Source organism: Cavia porcellus, unplaced genomic scaffold (assembly GCF_034190915.1).
Source record: "Cavia porcellus strain 051 isolate PalLab524CR breed Dunkin Hartley unplaced genomic scaffold, mCavPor4.1 scaffold_4, whole genome shotgun sequence".
In the NCBI taxonomy this organism is placed as follows: Eukaryota; Metazoa; Chordata; class Mammalia; order Rodentia; family Caviidae; genus Cavia; species Cavia porcellus.
In genome coordinates this window covers 116,009,724-116,029,131 of record NW_026947487.1, presented here as the reverse complement: position 1 = coordinate 116,029,131, position 19,408 = coordinate 116,009,724, and the positions used below count along the sequence as shown (strand labels likewise).

The 19,408-nt window shown below is 59.1% G+C and overlaps 1 protein-coding gene across 3 annotated transcripts; it reads right to left on the bottom strand.

Annotated features, from left to right (window-relative positions):
- Positions 1 to 332: 332 nt before the first annotated feature.
- On the bottom strand, positions 333 to 18,408 carry Slc38a8 (solute carrier family 38 member 8). Of its 3 annotated transcripts, none has more exons than XM_063247736.1 (11): positions 18,187 to 18,408; positions 17,601 to 17,807; positions 15,065 to 15,263; positions 12,456 to 12,588; positions 11,624 to 11,722; positions 9,676 to 9,733; positions 6,120 to 6,234; positions 4,864 to 5,011; positions 4,390 to 4,598; positions 3,140 to 3,191; positions 333 to 1,339 (listed from the first exon to the last, which is right to left on the bottom strand). In XM_063247736.1, the coding sequence occupies exons 2-11, from the start codon at positions 17,787 to 17,789 to the stop codon at positions 1,246 to 1,248; spliced, it is 1,296 nt and encodes a 431-aa protein (XP_063103806.1). In that variant the 5' UTR covers positions 17,790 to 17,807; positions 18,187 to 18,408; the 3' UTR covers positions 333 to 1,245. The 3 variants fall into 3 exon arrangements, with proteins under 3 accessions (XP_063103806.1, XP_003462017.1, XP_063103807.1); XM_003461969.3 differs by having other exon boundaries at positions 18,192 to 18,408; XM_063247737.1 differs by lacking the exon at positions 11,624 to 11,722 and having other exon boundaries at positions 18,192 to 18,408.
- Between the last annotated feature and the right edge of the window lie 1,000 nt (positions 18,409 to 19,408).

The following is a 19,408-nucleotide window of genomic DNA, read 5'->3' as shown; positions in this document are numbered from 1 at the left end:
GCACCGGCCAGGATGTCGGCCCTGGCAGGGTTACAGGCAGGTGCACATGGATACGGGCACAGGGGTCCCTTCCTATTCCCGCTGCTCCCCACTCTGAGGCCCTGGAAATGACCATCTGTCCTTTTGCACCCTCTGCAGCAGGTGTGACAACTGCGCGGTGTCAGGGTAGAGTCAGCGGCAGCACACGACGGGGACACATGGTCCACTTGGCCTCTAGGTCATCTGAGTGCAGAAGCCAAAGGAGAAAAGGCACAGCCTTCTTGGGCATTTATCTCCCTGAGTGGGTCAGTCACTTTTCCGTGACTAGGACACAATACTTGATGCGCACCGTGTATAGGAAGATACGTTTATTCCGACTCACAATTTTAGTGGGTTCAGTCCATGGCCAACTGGTCCCAAGACAGAAACAGCCTGGCAGAGGGAAAAGGCTCAACCCATGGCAGCTAGGAAGCAGAGAAGAGAGAAGCCAGGGACACAGACACGGTCTTCCAGGTCACATAACCCATGCCACTTCCAACCCAGGGCCACCTCCAAGCAACACATTCAGTGATGAGCCCCTCAGTGGATGAATCCACAGGTGAGCATACAGCCCCGGGACTTGGGGGCATATTTTAGATCTAAACTATCATACTGGGATCTGTGGGTCTAGACAGCATTGAGCCAGCTTAAGGCTACCACCATTGCAAGGGAAACCCCCAGGCCCCCATCCATTATGCTCAGCTGGCAGCATTGATCCCAGTACCCCAAAGCCAGGTTCTCTGGGTCTCAGCCCCGCCCTCCCCTTCCCTATTAAGGGGGAGCTGTATCCACAGCGAGAGAAATCGAAGTCCCTACCCCGGGACCCAGTGAACATGGCCCTATTTGGCAATCAAACTTCTGCACATCTTGAGTTATTAAGATGAGACACCGTCAAGTCCAGACACCGACACAGTAAGTTAGGACGCACTGTAAATGAACATCCGGAAGGAGGGGTCCAGACACAGAGTCCCGGGGAGGTGGCCAGGTAAAGATGAGAGCAGGGACTAGAGAGAACCCCGACAAGCCAAGGGACCCCAGGAGCCCGGCAGCCAAGAGAAGTAGGGGCCTCCAGAGGGAGGGGCACAGTCTTGCCACACCCCAATTCTGTGCAGCAGCCAGAACCCCCAGGGCAGGTAGAACCCGGTGAGCTTTGGGAGGCGGAGGAGTCCGTTCCTGGCATCTTCACACTGGCAGCAGCCATACCAGCCTCCTCTCAGCCTCGGACCCTCAGGCCAGCTCCAGGACGGCAGCCACCGTGCTCTGCCCGAAGATGAAGGTGCCCACCAGCACCGAGACTGCGCCCCAGGCCTCCAGGCCGCACCTGCCAAGGCAGAGGCACCATTATGCGCAGTCCAGCAGTGCCCCGGAGTTGGAGGATTCCCACATTTCCCTGCCCCACCAAGACGGGTCTCTTGAGACAAAGGCAGCCGGAGGGCTCAGCCCCACTCCTTTGCCTGTTACACACACACCGGGCAGCTGCCCAGGAGAGGGTGGGGAGCAGGGCCACAGGGCCAGGCAGCCACCAAGGCCCAGTGCCAGCTCCCAGGGTAACCAGGTGCAGCTGAGAGGACCACAGCAGTGATATGATGCCCACCAAACTGCACAGGGCCCATTACTGGAGGGCAGGGAGGGCCATGCGAGGGAGTGTCTGGTCCAGCACTGTGCCAGCTGCCATGTGGCTGTTCAGCCTCCCACAGGACAGTGGTGACCCAGCCACAGTGTCCCTCGGAGTCACACCAAAGGAGCAGGACTGAGAGTGATTACAGGAAAAGCTCCCTTGAAGGCTGAGGGGTAAAAACTGGTGAGCTGGTCGAACAAAGCCCACACAGGAAGGTACTGAGAACAGAACATGGGTGGCACGTGCCTGTAATCCCATCACTCTGGAGGCTGAGGCAGGAGGACCCCAAGTTTGAACACAGCCTGGGTAACTTACTAACTTAGCAAGAACCCGTCTCAAAGGAAAGGATGAGGGTGTAGCTTGGTGCAAGGCCCTGGGTTCAACCCCCAGTACTAGCCCACCCCAGAAAGTTTCCAAGGAGCACTCCAGGGGAGAAAAAAGGCACTTCAGGGCATCAGACACAGGGCCAGCTGGGAGCCCAAGTGACGTTTAGGGACACCCAAGAAGCTCGCCCTTCTTAGTCCAGGAGGGGGCATGCACAGCTGCTCTTTCAGAGAAACAGGCTTGGGCGCCGTGGGGCTGGGACCCAGATCCACACTGCTGTGACCTAGGTGTCCCCAGGTGACCGAGGTGCCCCCAGATGCCCATCTGCCTGGGCCTCTGAGAGGGACCTTCTCTGGTAACAGGCCCTCACAGATTCATGTAGCCCTGTGAGACCGACGCAATCACTCTGGACCTGGGGTAGACCTCAGCCCACCAACTGAGTCCCCCTAAGAGAAAGGCACGGGGGCTTTGAGAGGTGGAGCTGGGGAGGCCCTGGGAGGACGGAGGCAGACTTAAGCGATGTGGCCACAAGGCCAGGAGTGCCAGGAGCAGCAACAGCCCCACCCATGGGGAGAGCAGTGTCTGCTGGGTCTTTAAGTCCCCCAGATGGCAGTGCTCATTCCAGTGGCCCCAGGAAACTAACACAGTGTCTCTACCTGTCCCCGCCTCTGCTTCCACACCTGTGGGATGGGAAGGCAGGAAGCGGGCAGCACAGGACCTCACATCTGGGGCTTGGGCAGGGACCCCGAACTCACCAGGCCCCTGCCCTGTCCCATCAGCAGGGCAGAGACATCCCGAGGGCAGGCCGACAAGCACATGGCTGGGGCTATCACGGGGCCTGGCATACAGGACCCCAGCAAGCCTGCCACCGTGATGGCACAGCACAGAATCTGCTCAGGCCCCCACATACAGGCTCCTGCCCTAGGTCTGGGCCAGGAGGAGGAGGAGACGCCACTTGCAGGGTCCCAAAGCCAGAGAGACTCCAGAGCCACAGTAAGTTCCAGCCCCAGACACTCAGGGCAGAAGGCATTGATGGACAAGAGCCCAGGACCAGTGTCGCCAGCCAGGTATCTGACAGCCTAGATATGATCTTGCTGTGAGGACGAGCTCCCCCCAAGGACAGCCTTCAGCCTCTTACCATGGGACAGGAGCAGCCACCCCCAGCCCAGGGACACTCACTTAGCTCTCGGTCCTATGGGCTCCAGGTCCACAGCACAGATGAGGCACACACCTGGGAAGGAAGCGCAGGGTCACTCGGCCTCCTCACCAGAGCAAGGCCCTGAGGGCCACCTGCACCCCACAGGGGATGTGAGAGACCCACAAGGCCTTGGCCACAGGCGACCCACCACTCACTCTGTGGCCAGACGGCACAGCCTGTGGATAGAGGCCTGGGGGGTGCCCAGCTCAGCACCCCATGAGCACTCAGCCAGAGGCCAGCAACCATGCGGCCTCCCGAGCTGCAGTCTTCAGGGACAGCACAGACAGCCCTCCCTGGCAGTCTGCAGAGATGCTGTGAGCTGGTGCCCACTCCTGGGAGAAGCTCAACAGCTGTCAGCTGCCACCTTCTTTTTCTCTTTGTCTGATTTTATTTTGACATATTTTAAATACTCCCACTGAGACGTAAGCCAGGTGGCCGGCACAGTGCCCTGGCAGCCTCCCCACCCTGCCTGCCACCCAGCATGGGCCAGGTCCCAAGCGGCTGCCAAACAAGGGCGCTGGGACGCAGGTTCCTAAGTTCAATTCCTGGTACCCTCCAAAACAAAATAAATAAAATGTTTTACTGTAAAAGATTCAGCACCATGAATCCCCCTCAAAACCTCCTCCTCACTTCAAGCACGCTCATCCACGGCTCTCGCCACTCTCTGAAGCAGTTCTGGAGTCCTCTTCCACGAGCGGCTGTACAGGTGTGACCAAAACAAGAAAAAACCAAAAACCCACAAAAGCCCCACACCACTGCCGCTGCCGCTGCTGAGGGCCATCCAGGGGAAGGCAGCTGGCACACACCTCACCGGGTCCTCACCCAGCTTATTCCCCAGGTGTGGCACAGTGTGGCTTCTTCTCTTCCCCAAAGCCAAAATGACTACGTTGGGACACATCTGGATCAGTCCAGGCCATCAAGGCAGCCGCAGAAGTCAGCTCACAGAGCTGCTGCAGAACACCGGAGCAGGGCAGGCGAGCGTGGCCACGAGAGGGTGGTTTCGAGGGGGATTTGTGGCCATGCGAGTTACAGTGCAATCACATCTTTTAAGGGTTAGCCCTTGCTGTAGTTTTCAGTCACACCTCGCCCCAGGCCGTGGCCCGGTGGCCCGTGAAGGGCTGCTGTGCTGCCTGGCCAGAGGCAGCCCTGTGGGGCCCAGTCCCCTCCCCCTGGGCTCCTGCCCCCAAGCCTTGAGGCCTGTCCCGTCCAGGTCCGAGCAGAGCGCCCTCACCTGGGAAGATGAAGATGAAGAAGGCGCTCACGCCGCCAATGATGCCGATGATCTTGCTGAGGTCGGGCAGCAACAGGGCCAGGGCGAGCGTCACGGCCACCCACAGGATCGTCAGTGGCACCCGAACCCACCGCCCAGAGGGGTTAGCCAGCACCCCAGGGCCCTGTGCCCCACAGCAGCCCCGCCTCCAGAAATCCTGCATCACGCACCTGTGGCCACACGGTCACAAAACACAGGGGTGTCTGGGGGCTACAGCCGGCACCCCCAGACCCCCTCGGAGCACCCAGGATGCTCTGCTCTCCCCCTCGGCTGGCTGTGGGCAGCGTGGAGAGGGCGGGGAGAGGCTGTGTGCGGGCAGCTGTGGCTGAACCACCTGAGCTCTCTGTGCCTGTATGGAGTGAGCACAAGCCACAGGAGAGCCAGCAGCACCCCAGGGCCCGGGAAACCCCCTGCCCTCGCCTGGCCAGGGCTCACCTCCCCAGGAAGAGCACAATGGGGTAAACAGTTACGACAGAGACGGCAAAGAAGACCCGGGCCACGACGATAGCCATGTTGTTGCCCGGGTAGGACATCAGGATGTCAGCAGAAACTTCTGTCCTGAAGGTCAGGAAGCCGTAAACCCCTGCAGAGGGGAAGGACGGAGGCCAGGGAGCTCCCACTAAAAACTGTCACCGCTGCCCCCAGCACACTCACAGCCCCTAAGAACGTCCTCTGGGCAGGTGAGGGCTCTGAGAGGGACCACGCCCTGCTGTTGCTCATGGATGTCCTGTCCTCAACCTGCAGGCTACTGCTGGGTCCTCCTGCACACTGCTCACAGAGCTGGGCCCAGGGCTCTGCAGTGACAATGGCCTGGCAGAGATGGAGCACTTGGGAAACAAACACACCTGCAGGGCTGCCCACCTCACTCCACAGCAGGTACAGAGATCAGCTGGGTGTGTACCCACTCTACAGGTAGGGAAGACCAAAACCCAAGGTGTCAAGCGCCGCCCAGAATCACAAAGCCAGTCTCGAAGGATTGGCCGGCTTGCCTGTCCCTGGGCCCCAGTACAATGCTGTTCTCCCAGTCACCCCGACATCCCTGTCTGTCCTGAGACGTCACTTCTGAGAGTCCTGGGATCCTGCTGGCCCCAGTGCCAGGGACATCAAGAGGTGCTGCCCAATTATAGACATGGCCTCTAACCCGGGCTGTCAAGCCTGAGGACCTTGGGCCCCAGCAGGCTTCCCATTGGGAGGAGGCCCCAGCAGGCTTCTTGGGTGACCTCAGGAGTCCAGGGCCACCTCGCAAGTTGCCAGCAGCCCCAGGCCCTTCCTGAAGTAGGGGGATCACAGACAGTGTGTGGCTGGCCAGCTGGACATTGCCTGTGCCCTGTGCACCCTGCTGATGCGTGGTGTGGCCCTGGGTCATCACAGCCCTCAGTGAGCCGTGATTTCACCATCTCTGACAGCCCCCGGCCTCCTCACGGTGCTGGGGACTCCAAGGCATGGTTCACTACCCACACACCACACCAGGAGGCTCCCCGCCACACCCTGCCCAGCGTGGGCACTCACGTATGTGGGTCCCAGGTTTGCCCTTCCAGCCATGAGGGAGTGTCTGGGCTTCAGGAACGCCCAGCCCCATGTCCCCACTATGCCCTGGGGCCTCTCTGGGTGGGTGCCTTTGGAATGCAGAGTACCACTCACCACCCCCGCCCTCCCTCCTCCTCTGGCCCCAGCACCTGGGCAGTGCCCACCTGTCAGTGAGTAGATGAGGCAGCTGGCCAGCAGGGACAGCATGGACACCAGGGCCCAGTGGAACAGGCTCTGTGGGCGCAGGCTACAGTAGATGGACACAGCGGCTTCGTGACACTGGAATACATAGCTGTGGCTCAGGAGGCCTCTAGCCAGAGGACAGCAGACCACCTGGAGCCACAGGACAAGTGCTGTATCTGCAAGATGGGGAGCACACTGAGTGTACCCCAGCAGCAGGGACAGAAACAAACCACAAGAGGCCTGTGGTGGAGTATTATGCAGCTCTAAAAAGGTTAAGCACACCATCATGCCTCAACATAGAACAATCACACGGACACAACACAAAGCCAAAGAAAGAGGCCAGGCAGCCAGGTGAGGCGTGCACGCCTCTGACCCCAGCACTCTGAGGGGCTGAGACAGAACAGCAAGTTTGAGCCCAGGCTAGGCCACTGAGCAACTTTCAGTAAGACTCTGTCTCAAAATAAAAAACAAAAAGGGCTGGGGACGCAGCTCAGTGTGGAGATCCTGGGTCCAACCCCCTGTGCCCCACACACACCGGCAGAAGCAAATGTCTACACGAGCTTGGCGTTTAGTCACGAGGCAGACTCCTGCAGCAGGGCCTAGGCCTCTGCCTGGGGACACAAGGACACGCAGCTTCTGGGCCTCGGCCCCGTGGAGACAGCCCCATCTGTGACAGCCCAGAAGGCATCCTCAGGGGGTCAGGTCCTGCTGGGGCCCCAGCTCCATTCTGACAGACAGGATGGAGGCTCCGGGCGGGGAAGGGGAGTACTGAATGGAGAAGGTGGTAAGGGGTCTCCCAGGGGGGCAGTGTCACATGGGACATACCCAGCATGTGACTTCTGCACTTCACAGGTCACGCATCCTATCACAAGGGGCATCATACGGGGAAGGCCAGGAGCCACCAGCAACCCTGCCCTCCGGCATGTGTGATGGCCCCAACACCAGGGCTGCACAGCCACGCTGAGGGCCAATGATGGTACCGGGGCCCTTTGGGGCTGGGCTCTTCCCCAGCCCTGCCAGCATCCACTTGCCCACTTGTTGTCAGGCCAAGGATGCATGGATGCCCCTCTTGATACCCTCTGTGCTTCCCCAGGAGGGATCCCATCTTGGTCCCACAGCCCCACTCAGAACCTGCAGCAGCTGACAGCCCCCAGGGTGACTGCTGACCTCCCTCTGGTCATCTGCACCTGAATGCAGAAACAAGCCACCTTCCTGACCCCCGAGCCTCTGGCAGCCGCAGCCTTTGCTGCTTTCCTTAGGGACCCCATGACCTTCTGGGCCCCCTGGGCTGCTGGCAGGTTCAGCCAGGCAGGGGGGACCTGGATCTCAACCATCAGTGGCTGGACCCATGGAGAAGTCCCTGCCTCCTGCACCTGCTGCACAGCCTGACCCCTCTCAGGTGAGCCAGGGGACGTGCAGCCTCACTGTCCACAACAGTAACTTCTGCAATGCCCCTCCCCTACCACCTGCATAGCACGGGAAAGACACCAGCATCTGGATGTCCCGGGCTGCCTGCAGGGACCAGAGCCACCCTGTGGGTCCTGGAGCCCAGCTCCCTGTGCAGGGATACAGCTGAGCCTCACAAAGGTGGCCACTTGGGCACCGGATTCCCTGTGAGGGGAATCTGACACTCCTGCACAGAGCGTCTCTCTGGCTGGCAGCGGGGACAGAGCACAGCCCTTCTGCAGGGCAGCAGCTAGCAGCTGGCTGGAGCCTGGGACTCACAGCTCCTCAGGACGGAAGCAGAGCAGGTGCAGGGGACACAGTGGCAGTGCAGGGGCAGCCGCAGATGTGCTGGCTGTGCTGTCTCTATACTGAAGTGTCACTGGGCTATCAAACTGAATGGAGCCGAGACACGCATCGTGGGGAAGAGCTTGAGAACTCGATGCCAGGGAAAGCAGCTGACACAAGGGGTGTCTATCACAAAGAAACCCAGCGGCAGAGGCCAAAGGCCACAAGAGGCGGGGGGCGGGGGGTGCAGGGCCACTGTTCACAGGCATGGGGCCCTTCCGGCATGGGAAGATGTTCTGAAATTGATGGTGATGACAGCAGTGTGACCCTGTCATAAACTACAGAGAGGGGGACTGGATGGGAGGTGAACTACATCTCAGCAGAGAGGCAGAAACGCAGAAGCTGGGGTGGCCATAGGGGCGGGGAGCAGAACGCTTTCCAGCTCTGGCTGGTGGGCTGTGTTGTGCACTGTTAAATGTGTTTGGGTGACATGCTGGAGTCAGGCCAGAGCACCTGAGGACAACAGGTCCAGCCCGGCTGGTCTCCTTCCAGCTTCACCTGCATTTATTCCCGTCCCCCAACTCGATGCTCCAAGCCACATCCTGACCCCCACGCTCACAGCCAATCCCCATCACCGCAGCCCGTGTCCCTGGCAACCGCATGTGGCCCAGTTGCTAGGAGAACAGAGGAGGGAGCGGTGGGGCAAAGGTGCGGCCCATGGGCGTCGGAACACAGCGGCACCTGCTGCTGCGCCCCTGCATGGGGCGGGTTGGTACCGTGCATCTCTCCAAACACTGAGCTCGAGAGGAGGGCGTGAGGAGCCCGCACCAGCTGCTGGCCAAGCCCTGGAGTGACACCAGCTATTTCTCAGGGACAGACTTGGGAACATTCCTTATGCTTTCAAAGTGTTTCTCAAGGAGAAAAGTGAAACAGAAATGTTTCAGAATTTTTTCTAAAATGGTTCTCCAAGAAAATGCAACAAGAACACGCACGGGAGCGTGCTGGTGGAGAAGGGAAGGAAAAACGGAGGCCGCCGTAGAGAGAGTGACCCAAGGCCCTGCGGCCTTGGCTGTGCCGAGGGCGGTGCTGGTGCTGGTGCTGGTGGGCAGGCAGCTGTGTCCAGGCATCGCAGGCGAACTGTCCCTACTTAGGGTGATGCATAGAAGAGCGGTGTCGGCTGCCACGTCCCCGTCACCTGGTTGTCCCTTCACCTGGCTCGGGCCCCAGCACGGGGGCTCCTCCCATGCATCCCTCCGGCTCCGTCTAGCACCACCCCCTTTAGCAGCTGACACCTGTCCCCCTTACCCAGAGGCCACACCAAACAATGAATGCACTCCTAGCATGCTCCACCAAGATTCTGTCTGTCCTATCCCAACCCCACCACCAGGACACCTGGACACTCCCAGTCCTCCAGCCTGGGGCCTCCCAAGGTGTGAGCTTTCTCTCAGGCCATGGCAGCTACAGGACACTGACAGGATCCACCTGTGCCCGTGCATTCCTGCTGTGACAGTCCTGTGAGCATTCTGGGCAGGGCACAGATCCCCGTCTCTGCTGCACCCTGTATCCAGCAAGCCCAGTGCTGCTGCTGCGACACCTGAGGGTCCGGGCCCCGGGTACAAGGGCAGCTTCTGCTCCTGAAGGAGCCCCGGGGCAGTACCACTTGCGGAGTCTCCAGAAGACTTCCCAGGGTGCTGGTGGGCAGCTGAGAGCTACAGCATCCTAGAGCAAGGCCCCCGGCTTTTCCCTGAAGGGAACCACACCACCCCCAGGGGACGGGGGCCTCTGAATGCCACACTGTGCACTCACCTGGAAGCCAAAGCAGATGGTGGGGAAGACACTGAACACCGAAGCCCAGGAGGAGGGGCTGCAGACAGACAGGACAGGTGCTCATTAGGGAACGGCCAGACAGGAGTCACCTGCCCTGGGAGAGGATGGATCCAAGTGATCCCAGGGAGATGTGACCAAGCGTGGCCATGAGGTGTGTCCTTAATGACCGTGTCCCTGACCTGGCTTTGGGGGTGGAAGAGGACGCCTGTCACACATAGCAGTACAACAATAGCCCACAAGGACGCTCGCTCCCTATCCTAGGGACCTGTATGTGTCACATGAGAGCTCTGGACACGGTTAGAGACCCCGAGATAGGGTCCTGGTCATTCCGGTGTGCCCAAGGGCACGGCATCCCTGCAGAGAACCCCACCTGGCTGTGGAGGGACAGAGACAGAGGCAGCTCTGAGGGTGGCACAGGCAGAGACAGACATAAGGTGGCTGCTCTGAGGGAAGGTGAAGGGGCCACAAGCCCATGGCCGCAGGTGGCTCACAGGCCAGTGATTCTCCCCGAGCTCTGGAAGGAACCTTCCCCTTCAGTCTGCTCTGCACTCTTGGGTTGGACTTCGGAACTCAGAGCTGGGAGGTGTACGTCTAAGCTGCTAAGCATGTGGTCCTTTGTCACAGCAGCCACAGGACCCCGGGCTGGAGGCGCTGCCGTTCTGTGCTGCTCTGCGGTACAGCCAGGGCAGCTGGGCGTGCTGCTTACACAGTGCCTGTGTGTCCACACTGCATCTGTCCACCTGCTGGGTGGACACAGTTGGGGCCCTCAGTCTGTCCCTCCTGTGCCCGTGGAGTGCAATGGGGCCCTAATGCCATGTCCTCTCTTCCACAGGCCAGGATCCTCCACTCCTGCCCCCAAGAACATAGGTCAGCAGCCATGGGCTGGCTCCTAGACCACCTCTTTCTCTGCTGACTGTTCCCATCACCCCGAAAGTGCGTGACCCCTGACCCCACACTCACTGCCTCCTCCTCTCCCTGCTCCCCACATCTCTGGCTGTCTCCTCCTGGGACCTAATTCGCCCTGGCTCCAGCCCCGACCCGTCCCCTGATGTGGTTCATCACAGCACCAATGACCTGCTTGGCCAAGGCCGGGCCCTGGTGGCTACTTGCTCTGACCTCCTTCCGGGTTTATTTGCCGACTTCAGGGACACACAGCCTATTACGTCCACATCTCGGAATCCGAGTTATTTGGAGCAGGGTCTTCGCAGAAGCAATTAAATTCAGCTGGGGTGACATTGGGTCCAAGGGCCACATCCTGTGACCTCTGCCCTTATAAGAAGAGATGCACAGAGAGGGGACATCTGGGGGAAGAGGCGGCCCGCAGAGCGAGGCTTCTGCATGTCAAAGGCGGCAGAGGTTGCTGGTGCCTCCGGAAGCTGAAGAGGCAGGGGAGAGCCCCCTCCACCTTAGATGCCTTGATTTGGGACCTCAGCTCCAGAACTGAGAGGAATTCCTGATGAGATGAACCCTCCAGTTGGGGTCACTTTGCAGCAAGTCTGACCTCATCTGTCACCTCCTCCCCAAGCCCCTGGTCGGAAGCACAGGTTCTGGGCAGGGTCCCCATGGTCTCCAACCTGGCTCAGCAGACTGAGGGGGGCTGGAGTCCTCTGGAGGAAGCCTATCGCCACCCTGCTGTGGCAGCACAGCTGCCTGGAGCTGACCAAGTTGTCCTGGAGGCTCCGCCCTCACCCCACCCCTGCCCTGGCTCAGGCTGGCCCAGCCACCCCCTCTACTGTGTCTTGCCACAGGGTCACACTGCCTCTGTATCCACAGCGCCATCACGTCCCTGGCCTGTCCTTCTAGATGAATGGGCTTTCCCTTGGCTTTACCACATGTCAGAGACACAAGGCCCCTGTGGATGGACCCAAGGGCTCCTCCAAGGCCCCCTGCATCTCCCCAAACCTTGGAAGGCTGGGGTCCCACTCACCTCTGCAAGGGGCGGGGCTCGTGCACAAGGCCCTGGGGCCAGTAGTACTGCGCAGTGATGACTAGGGCCAGGTAGCAGGCGGCCAAGGTGCCTAGGATGCTGACACACAGTTGGGGACTGCGTCAGAGGCCTCCCGGGAACACATGTCACCATTGGGGGGTGGCATGGCAGCGTTTGAACTCCAGCTCAGCTTTGGTTTGCACAATGCCCTCATCCTCTGCCCCTAAGCCTCTGTCCCTTCATCTGTCCAAGGACAGTGGTGTGGGGAGCTCAGGCAGGGCTGCGCTGGCCCAGAGCAGATCTGTGGGACTCTATGATCACCTGGCGCCCTCGAGGATGTCAGCTGTGATGACCCTCCTTTCCCCAGGACAGCCAGCCAGCCGCTCAGATTTGGCACCATGTCAGGGCCCCGTCAGGCTCAGCCACAGGGAAGAGGGAAGGGACCCCAGCCTGTGGGCACTGCTGGAAGAATGTGGGTCTCGGCTCCCATCTCCAGGGAACGTCCACTGGGCCTGCACAGGGGGGCACAGGCGGGCAGCCCTGGGATCGGACAGGGGCCATGCTTCCTTTCAACTGAAAGCCTCGAGGCAAAAGTGAAGAAGAGGCCTGCGCATCCCTCTCAGTCTGCACCAAAGCCGCCAACAGCCACACAACAAAACAGGGTGTGACAGTTACACTTTCTCCCATGGGATCCTGCTGCTGGCAGGATTTCTCTTTCTCTTCTCCAAACAGGAGGTTCTGCCCTGAGGCTCCCACCTCCTCCTCACACCAGCGCTCAAAGATGGGGCGCCAGTGGTGCGATTGCCCTGCTGCACGGTCTGCCGCCCGGTACCTGGTGTATTTCTGGAAGGCGATCTCCCGCGGCAAGGACAGAGGCAGGATGACCAGTGCACAGAGCAGGGGCAGCGTGAAGCGCTGGGCGGCAAACCAGGGCTGCGGGCCACCAGGCACAAGGGCATCAAATACTGTTGAGAACAGGCAGAAACTGAGCCAATGGAGCCACCATGGACTTGGCTGGAGGGACACCTGGGGCACCCTGCAGCTCTGGGGTCCCTCCACATGGGTCTCTGGAGCTCAACTGCTGCCTTTGGTCGATGAGGGCATTCCTACAGGCCAAGATCATAGAAGACAAGCGGACAGCCGGACAGGGTCCTGTTCACTACTCTCCGTAAGCCAAAGCTGTCCAAGAGGCCACCTGATAAAGGCCAGAGACAGGAGAAGGAGCAGCAAACAGTCCAGGGCTGCTTTTATTCAGCCGCCAGTATAGCTGATGTGGAGCTGACCCGAGAGGCAGGACAGATGTGGAGGGAGCAGGGGAGCCCTGGAAGGCGTCTGAGATCTCACTACAGGGCGGAGGCCAGAAAAGAAGGTGGCTCCTGCGGACTGAGGTCATCTGTGCAATCTTTCTTTGTTCTAAATCAATGACCAACCTTGCGAAGAAAGAAATGCCTTGAGACCAGCTTGTCTGCTGAAGAGGTGCAGGGGGAGCTGCACCGCTGTACAGAGGCAGAGCGTGGGGTGCAGAGTGTGGAGTGCAGAGCGTGGGAAGGCAGAGCGTGGGGGGCAGGCAGTTGCACCAAAAAGATGCAGATGTGGAAGGAGGCAGATACTAAAGGGTACAGACTCCTGCACCACGTCGGATGGGGTGCCAGCCCCTCCCATCCGCTAGGCTCACCTGCCGTCTGGAAGCTCTGCTCCAATGCTGGGGCTCCTCCAGCTCCTTGCCAAACCTGTGACTTTTAGGACACTCCTGGAGGCCCTTGGCACCCAGAACTGCGGTCATTTCTACCTAACTCATGCAGTGCCTCTCCTAAACACCCCAACGCTATTTAGCACCCCTCTCCAGAAGCCTGGGCTTGCCAAAGACAGACATCCCCAGAGACCTAAGGAGAAACCGTGAGCAGTGTTCTCTCCACCCCACTCAGGCAAAGCTGGGGCTGGGGCTCCTATCCCGTCTGCACTTAAGTCACTGTGCTCTCACACTGAGCCTCAGGACCTCTGTCAACAGCAGCATCATCGCCTGGAACTGAAGCTTGGGGAAAGTGCCACCTGTCACTGGCAGGCAGGGCATTTTGTGAACATCTGTCCTTTAAGAAGTTCAGAGATGGGGCTGGGGATTTAGCTCAGTGGCATAAGCGCCTGCCTTGCAAGTGTGCGATCGTGAGTTCGATCCCCGATACCAATAAAAAAAGAAAAAGACAAAAAAAAAAAAAAAAGAGGTTCAGAGATGCCAACCTCAGCAGTCTGGTGGCAGGCAGTTCCCCTAGCCAGGGCAGCTTCCATTCCAAATTCCCTGGTCAGGGCCTTTCCATGCAGGGGCAAAAGACAGAAAAATATAGCAAAATGGCAGATTTATACACAACTTTATCAACAATTCCATCTCAATTACATCTAAACATTCCAGTTAAGCCTGAGATTGTCAAGATGGTTAAAATGCAAGATTGGATGGAGCATATGCTACCCACAAGAGCTGCACTGTAAAATCCAGAGCCACAAACAGGTCAGAGTAAAAGGACAGGAAAGATGGCCACTGTACCAACACGGGGCACACGGAGGCCAGCTGGCTCTAACTGCAGCAGAGAAGGTGCTGGCTGGAGCACTTAATGCCAGGCAATTTCATAGTAAAAATATGCACAGAGCTTCAAAACCCGTGAGACAGAGGTTGATGAAATTAAAGGGAGAACAACAAAAAAACCCAAAACCTGTAATCACAGCTGGGGATTTTTAACACCCCCCTCTCTCTTAGATACCGACAGAACCAGAATAGCTTTTAAAAAGCCAATAAGCCTTTGAAGGAAGTGCTCAGCAGAGCTGTTGACCATCTGCACTGCGCCAGCAACTGCAGCACACGCATCCCGTGGGAGCACAGGGACGCTCTCCAAGACTGAGTGCACTGGGCCGCAGAACCCAGCCTGTGAGGCAGTAGGTTCCCACTCCAGCACCAGGTGTTCTCTGTCCAAAACGCAGAGCCGGATGGGATCTTAAAAGCTCCCAAATGGAAACTAAACTCAACTGCAACATTCCCGAGGTCAAAGAAGCTGCAACTAAACTTAAACACTCTGAATGGCATGGGAAGAAAAACAGCATACACCTGAGAGCCAGCGAAGCCGCACCTCAAGGAAAGTCTTAGACTCGAGGCCAAGGCTGCCCGGGCCCAGCCAGACCAAGAGACGTGTTCCTGGCACTCTTGGCAGGGACTTCTTGCCCCTGACTCCATCTCCCCACTCGGGAGGTGGGCGGTCTCTCTCCCACGCTCCGTTCTCCTGCTGGTGACTAGCGAGTCTCCCGTATGCCACATCTGGGGCTCAGGTGTGGTCCTGCCTCTGCTGTCTCCCTGGGGTTCCTCCACCCAGTGCCTTGTGCCCCACCATGCCTCGGGGACCCGGGTGTCACCACAGTCTCTGCACCCTGGCCCACTGGTGCTCCAGAAGAGGTACTCACGCTTCTCTAGCTGGTCTCCGATCACCCTGAGGAAGGCCACAGAGATCATGAGCAGATTGATGATGAAGCAGGCCTCACACAGCTTCCCCATGGTGGCGCCACACAGCCCTCGGACCACGCCCTGGTAGGTGTCCTGGCCGCTGATGGAGGCTGCATAGCCCAGGGTGATCAGCCCGCTGATCAGGAACACCAAGGAGACCTGCAGAGCAGGACGACAGGGCCTGGCACACCCACGGCAGCGGGCAGGACAGACCCCTCCAGGTACATCTCGGCCCCTCCTGCCATCAGAGATGTGGAGCAGATGATCTCTGGCCCTTTGGCTTTCTTTGTGAACCTGGGGCCGTGACACCCGCCTGCCTCAGCAGGACAGACGGAAGAAACTCAGCTACTCCTGGGTTGTGGGCCTGCAGGGAGTGGTGGCCAGGCCTGAAGTGGATCGGGTGCACCTGGGCTTGGAATCCGAATCAGCTGCTCTCTGCTGTGTGGTGGAGACGGTCTGTCTCGCTTTCCCAGCCGTGAAATGGGGAGGCCCTGCTCATCTCCCAGGGATGCTGGACACAGAAAGTGCGCTCAGCTCAGCCCTGCGCAGGCTGAGTGCACCGGAATGTGGGCACCCCTGCATTGCTCCTGGGATCCCTTCAGCTTAAATACAGTGTATCTCCCGATGTTTACTGTGAATACCTTCCACACTTACAATTCTGCAACGAACGCTCACAATCCCCCAGATTGTACCACCAACAGGCTCCGGTACGGTTCCATCCCGGCTCCATCTGAATGGCACCGATCCACTTGAACCTGACTGTTTCACAGTAGTAGGTGTTGAACCCAAGGCTTTACACTGAGTGACATCGCCTGCCCTTTTAAACATTTTGAGACAGCGTTTCCCTAACCTGCCAACCTTCCTGCCTCAGCTGCCTCTTTGCAGCTGAGATTACAGGCATATGCCAGCATGCTCAGCTGACTCAGGACGCATTTGAAGTTGAAGGTGGCAGTGTCTTGTCGATCAAACGCTCCTGGATGTCCATGACAACACCAGCCCCATCCTTCTCCCTCGCAGGTTCAGCTCACACAGGAGATGCAGAATCTTCTGTGCTCACAGGGGTGTAACAGACATGTGTGTGCGCCAAGCCCTGTAGCACACAGAGCACCACCACATCCCTACTCCCGCCCTCAGGCCCCTTCCCCGTCGGTTTCTGCCTCCATCCTGTCCCCAGCGAAAGCCCTGACTTGGCACTTCGCTGCCTCTGGATGCTTTCCTATCTGGCTTCTCCCGCTCTGTGAGGTGTCAAGGAGATTCATGTTCAACAGCAGCGTCTGCTCGGCTGGGCACAGCCCGAGCCCAGCACCTGTGCGCGTGACTGAGCAGACACAGCCTTTGCCACTGTCAGTGTTGGAAATGCACTGAGATCCAGGAGTTCCAGGTGAGGGCCACGGGGGTTACCAGGTGGCCCAGACCCAACGATAAATGTCCTTACGAGAGGTAGAAAAGGCTGCCCCATGAGGACAGGAGGTGATATGGCCACAAGCCATCGAGGCCTGTGGCCACTAGAAGCTGGAAGAGCCACCACAGGTGGTGGGACCCTGCTGCCACCTTGATCTCAGGAATTTGTTACAGCAGTCACAGGAACAGCTGTGCAGTTAGGGATGGCCCCCAAAGACTTTCCTGCTGCCCTGGGGTCACCTGACCCCAGCCCATTGCTTTATGGTGACCCTATGACAGCTTGGGCCCAGCTTTGTCCTTGGTACGGCAGCCTCACAGAGCACTGGTCCAAACACAGGGAGGCTGTGCCTCCCACATAGCGGGAGAAGAGCCTACCACATCCTCTGGGCTCAGTGACCTCACCTCCGACCACCCTGGCTCATGTCCAGCCCCACAAGAGACCTCCTGGCTCCTCTACCAACTGAAATTCTTGGTGACTTCATATCAGAACAAAGCTCCATGAGGACAGGAAGCACTCTGGCTTGCTCATGTGACACACCAGACAGACAAGGATGGGCTGAGCAGCTTCCCAAAGACAGGAGGGGCCCCGTGGCTGTCTGCTGGCTCCTTGAAGCAGTCACAGATAGCACTGTCCCCAGTCAGCAGCTCTGTCAGCCAGGAAGAGCAGCGCGGAAGCAGATGGCAGGGTGCTCTCCGTGGCAGCTCTCCCCGCTGTGCTGAGGAGAAGCCCAGACTGGACTCAAAGCACCAGGAGGGTGGACATCTCTGTACCCTACCAAGCCCAGCCTGGCCTGCTGGGCAGCGCCACACCTGTATGAGGCTCCCATCTGCACGAAGGACTGGGGCAAGGGAATGAGCTGAGACCAGGTGGCTCCTTCCTTCCTGGCTACAAAGCCAGAGGCCCAGCCTGGGCACAGCAAGGCCTTCGGCCACGGCTCTGTCTCACAGAAGACGACGTCCTCTGCAGACATCGGCCCCCACTGGCACAGTGGGACCCCTGGCTCTGCATTCACTGTGTCAAGGATCTCACCCAGAAAGGCCAACACCCCCTCCCTGGTTCCTCAAGAGACCCCTGAGTCCTTCCTGGAGACTTACCAGCTCCACCAGGAAAGCAGGCACCAGGCCCCCCGCCTTGTGGAAGGCCCAGGGGAAGTTGAGCAGGCCAGCCCCCAGCGTCGACTTCAGCAGAATGAAGACAGCACCCAACGAGGACAAAGTGGGGGTAGCGGTGGCAGGAAGGGGCTTTGCTCCAAGGCCTCTGCTTCTTCCTGTCTGTTCGTCCATGGCTGGGGCCACAGAGGGCTGCAGAGAAGGGTGGTCACTACACTCCCTGCCTCCCTGTCTGCCCAGCTCGAAGTCTCGCCCCTGAGGTCTAGAGGTTCCTCTCCCCAAGTCTACAAGAACCCGCACGCCAGTCTGCCCTGTCCCACTTTCCAAGCTCAGGGCATTTGTCTGTCCGCCCCCCCAACCCCGGCCTTCCAGCCCTCCCGCTGCTAACTTTCTACCATATTCATTCTCACTTCAGTCCTCCCTTTCTGCACAGACCCTTTCTTCTTCCCTCATCTTCTAAAGTTCCAACTTCCTCTTCCCACCAGCCCTCAATGTCCCCCAGCCTTCCCGTCCCTCGGCTTCCCCAGGGGCTGCACTCGGCCCCAGCCCTCGCCCTACCACCAAATCCCACCGTACGGGGTCGCAAAGTCCTGGCCTTGGGGTTCCTCCAGCTACCCCAGCTGCATTGCTGGGTCAGGGCTGCGGGAGTGGACCAAGGAAGAACCTAGGGCTGCCAGTGATGAGGCTGAGTCACTCGTTCATTCAGGGGCCCTAGAGGACAGGTGTCCGGGTAGGGATAAGAGGTCAGGGCCACTTGTCCCAAGAGCTTGTGGCTTCTGAGCTGCCGACCTGCTCAGGGCATCTTAAGACAGGAGCTCCTGACAGGCCCCTCCCCGGGGAGGGGCTTCTCAACAGCCATGGAAGGGACAGGGAGCTCAGCTGGGAGTGATGAGGGTGGGGTGCAGGACCCTTCCACGGCCCCAGCTTGAGGAGGGGTGCGGAAGGCACTCAGCTGAGTGTCATAGGCTTGGACAATGGTCTCCTTTCACGCCCCCCTGCTCCCCAGGGATGAGGCTCCTCTGGTTCACCGGTGCCCACATTCACCTGGGCCCTGCTGAAACAGGCGGTTTCCTCCCACTGTGGGCGTGGCCCTGGGGGGCCAGGCTGCTGGCCTGGAGCCACACTTTGACTGCACTGACAGATGTCACTGCTTGGGAAGACGCAGGTGATGTCAAATCTTGAACTTGCACCCATTTGTCCCTAGAAGGAGGCCCTGCAGTTGGCATCAGAATACTCTGGAGCATTGTTCAGACTACAGGCCCCATCTCCAGTGTCTCCCTCAGTGGGGCCAGCACGTGGCCTGGGAATCTGCATTTCGACCAAGTTCCCAGGCATTCTAATGTTGAGGGCTCCGAGACCCTCACTGAGAGCTGCTGCTGCTGCTTTGAGTCAAGCATTTAGATGCCCAGAGCCCCACTCTGGCCCGGCCCATTGGCCTACTCTGAGACACCCCAAAAGGGCATTTTCACTGACCAGAGGCAAGTGTTCACCCGCTAGGTTGGGAGGTGCTGGCCAGCTGGGGCCAGCTTCTCAGCACAGATCTGTGGAAAGGGAGCCAGCCCAGCAGCCCAGGAGCTCCAGGCTGGACATCTCAGACACATTCATGTGCCCCACAAGCTGGGCTTTACACTAATATTCACACTGAGTCCTGAGAGGGCAGCGCTGGCACGGAGCAGGCAGCATGCAGTATCTCCGATGGTCAGGGACAGGACTGGGCCTCACACCTGATTGTGTCTCACCTGCACCCCTAAACTGCTCGACAGGGCTCTGTCAAGGATGGGATGGAGAATGCA

What these genes read in the sequence shown, in the direction of transcription:
- Slc38a8 (XM_063247736.1), bottom strand. Translation starts at nt 17,789, where the DNA reads ATGGACGAACAGACAGGAAGAAGCAGAGGCCTTGGAGCAAAGCCCCTT. An exon ending in CTGCTTTCCTGGTGGAGCTG is followed by an intron (nt 15,264 to 17,600) that starts GTAAGTCTCCAG and finishes CCTGCTCTGCAG; the next exon opens with GTCTCCTTGGTGTTCCTGAT. An exon ending in GAGCCCCGCCCCTTGCAGAG is followed by an intron (nt 9,734 to 11,623) that starts GTGAGTGGGACC and finishes GTCTGTCTGCAG; the next exon opens with CCCCTCCTCCTGGGCTTCGG.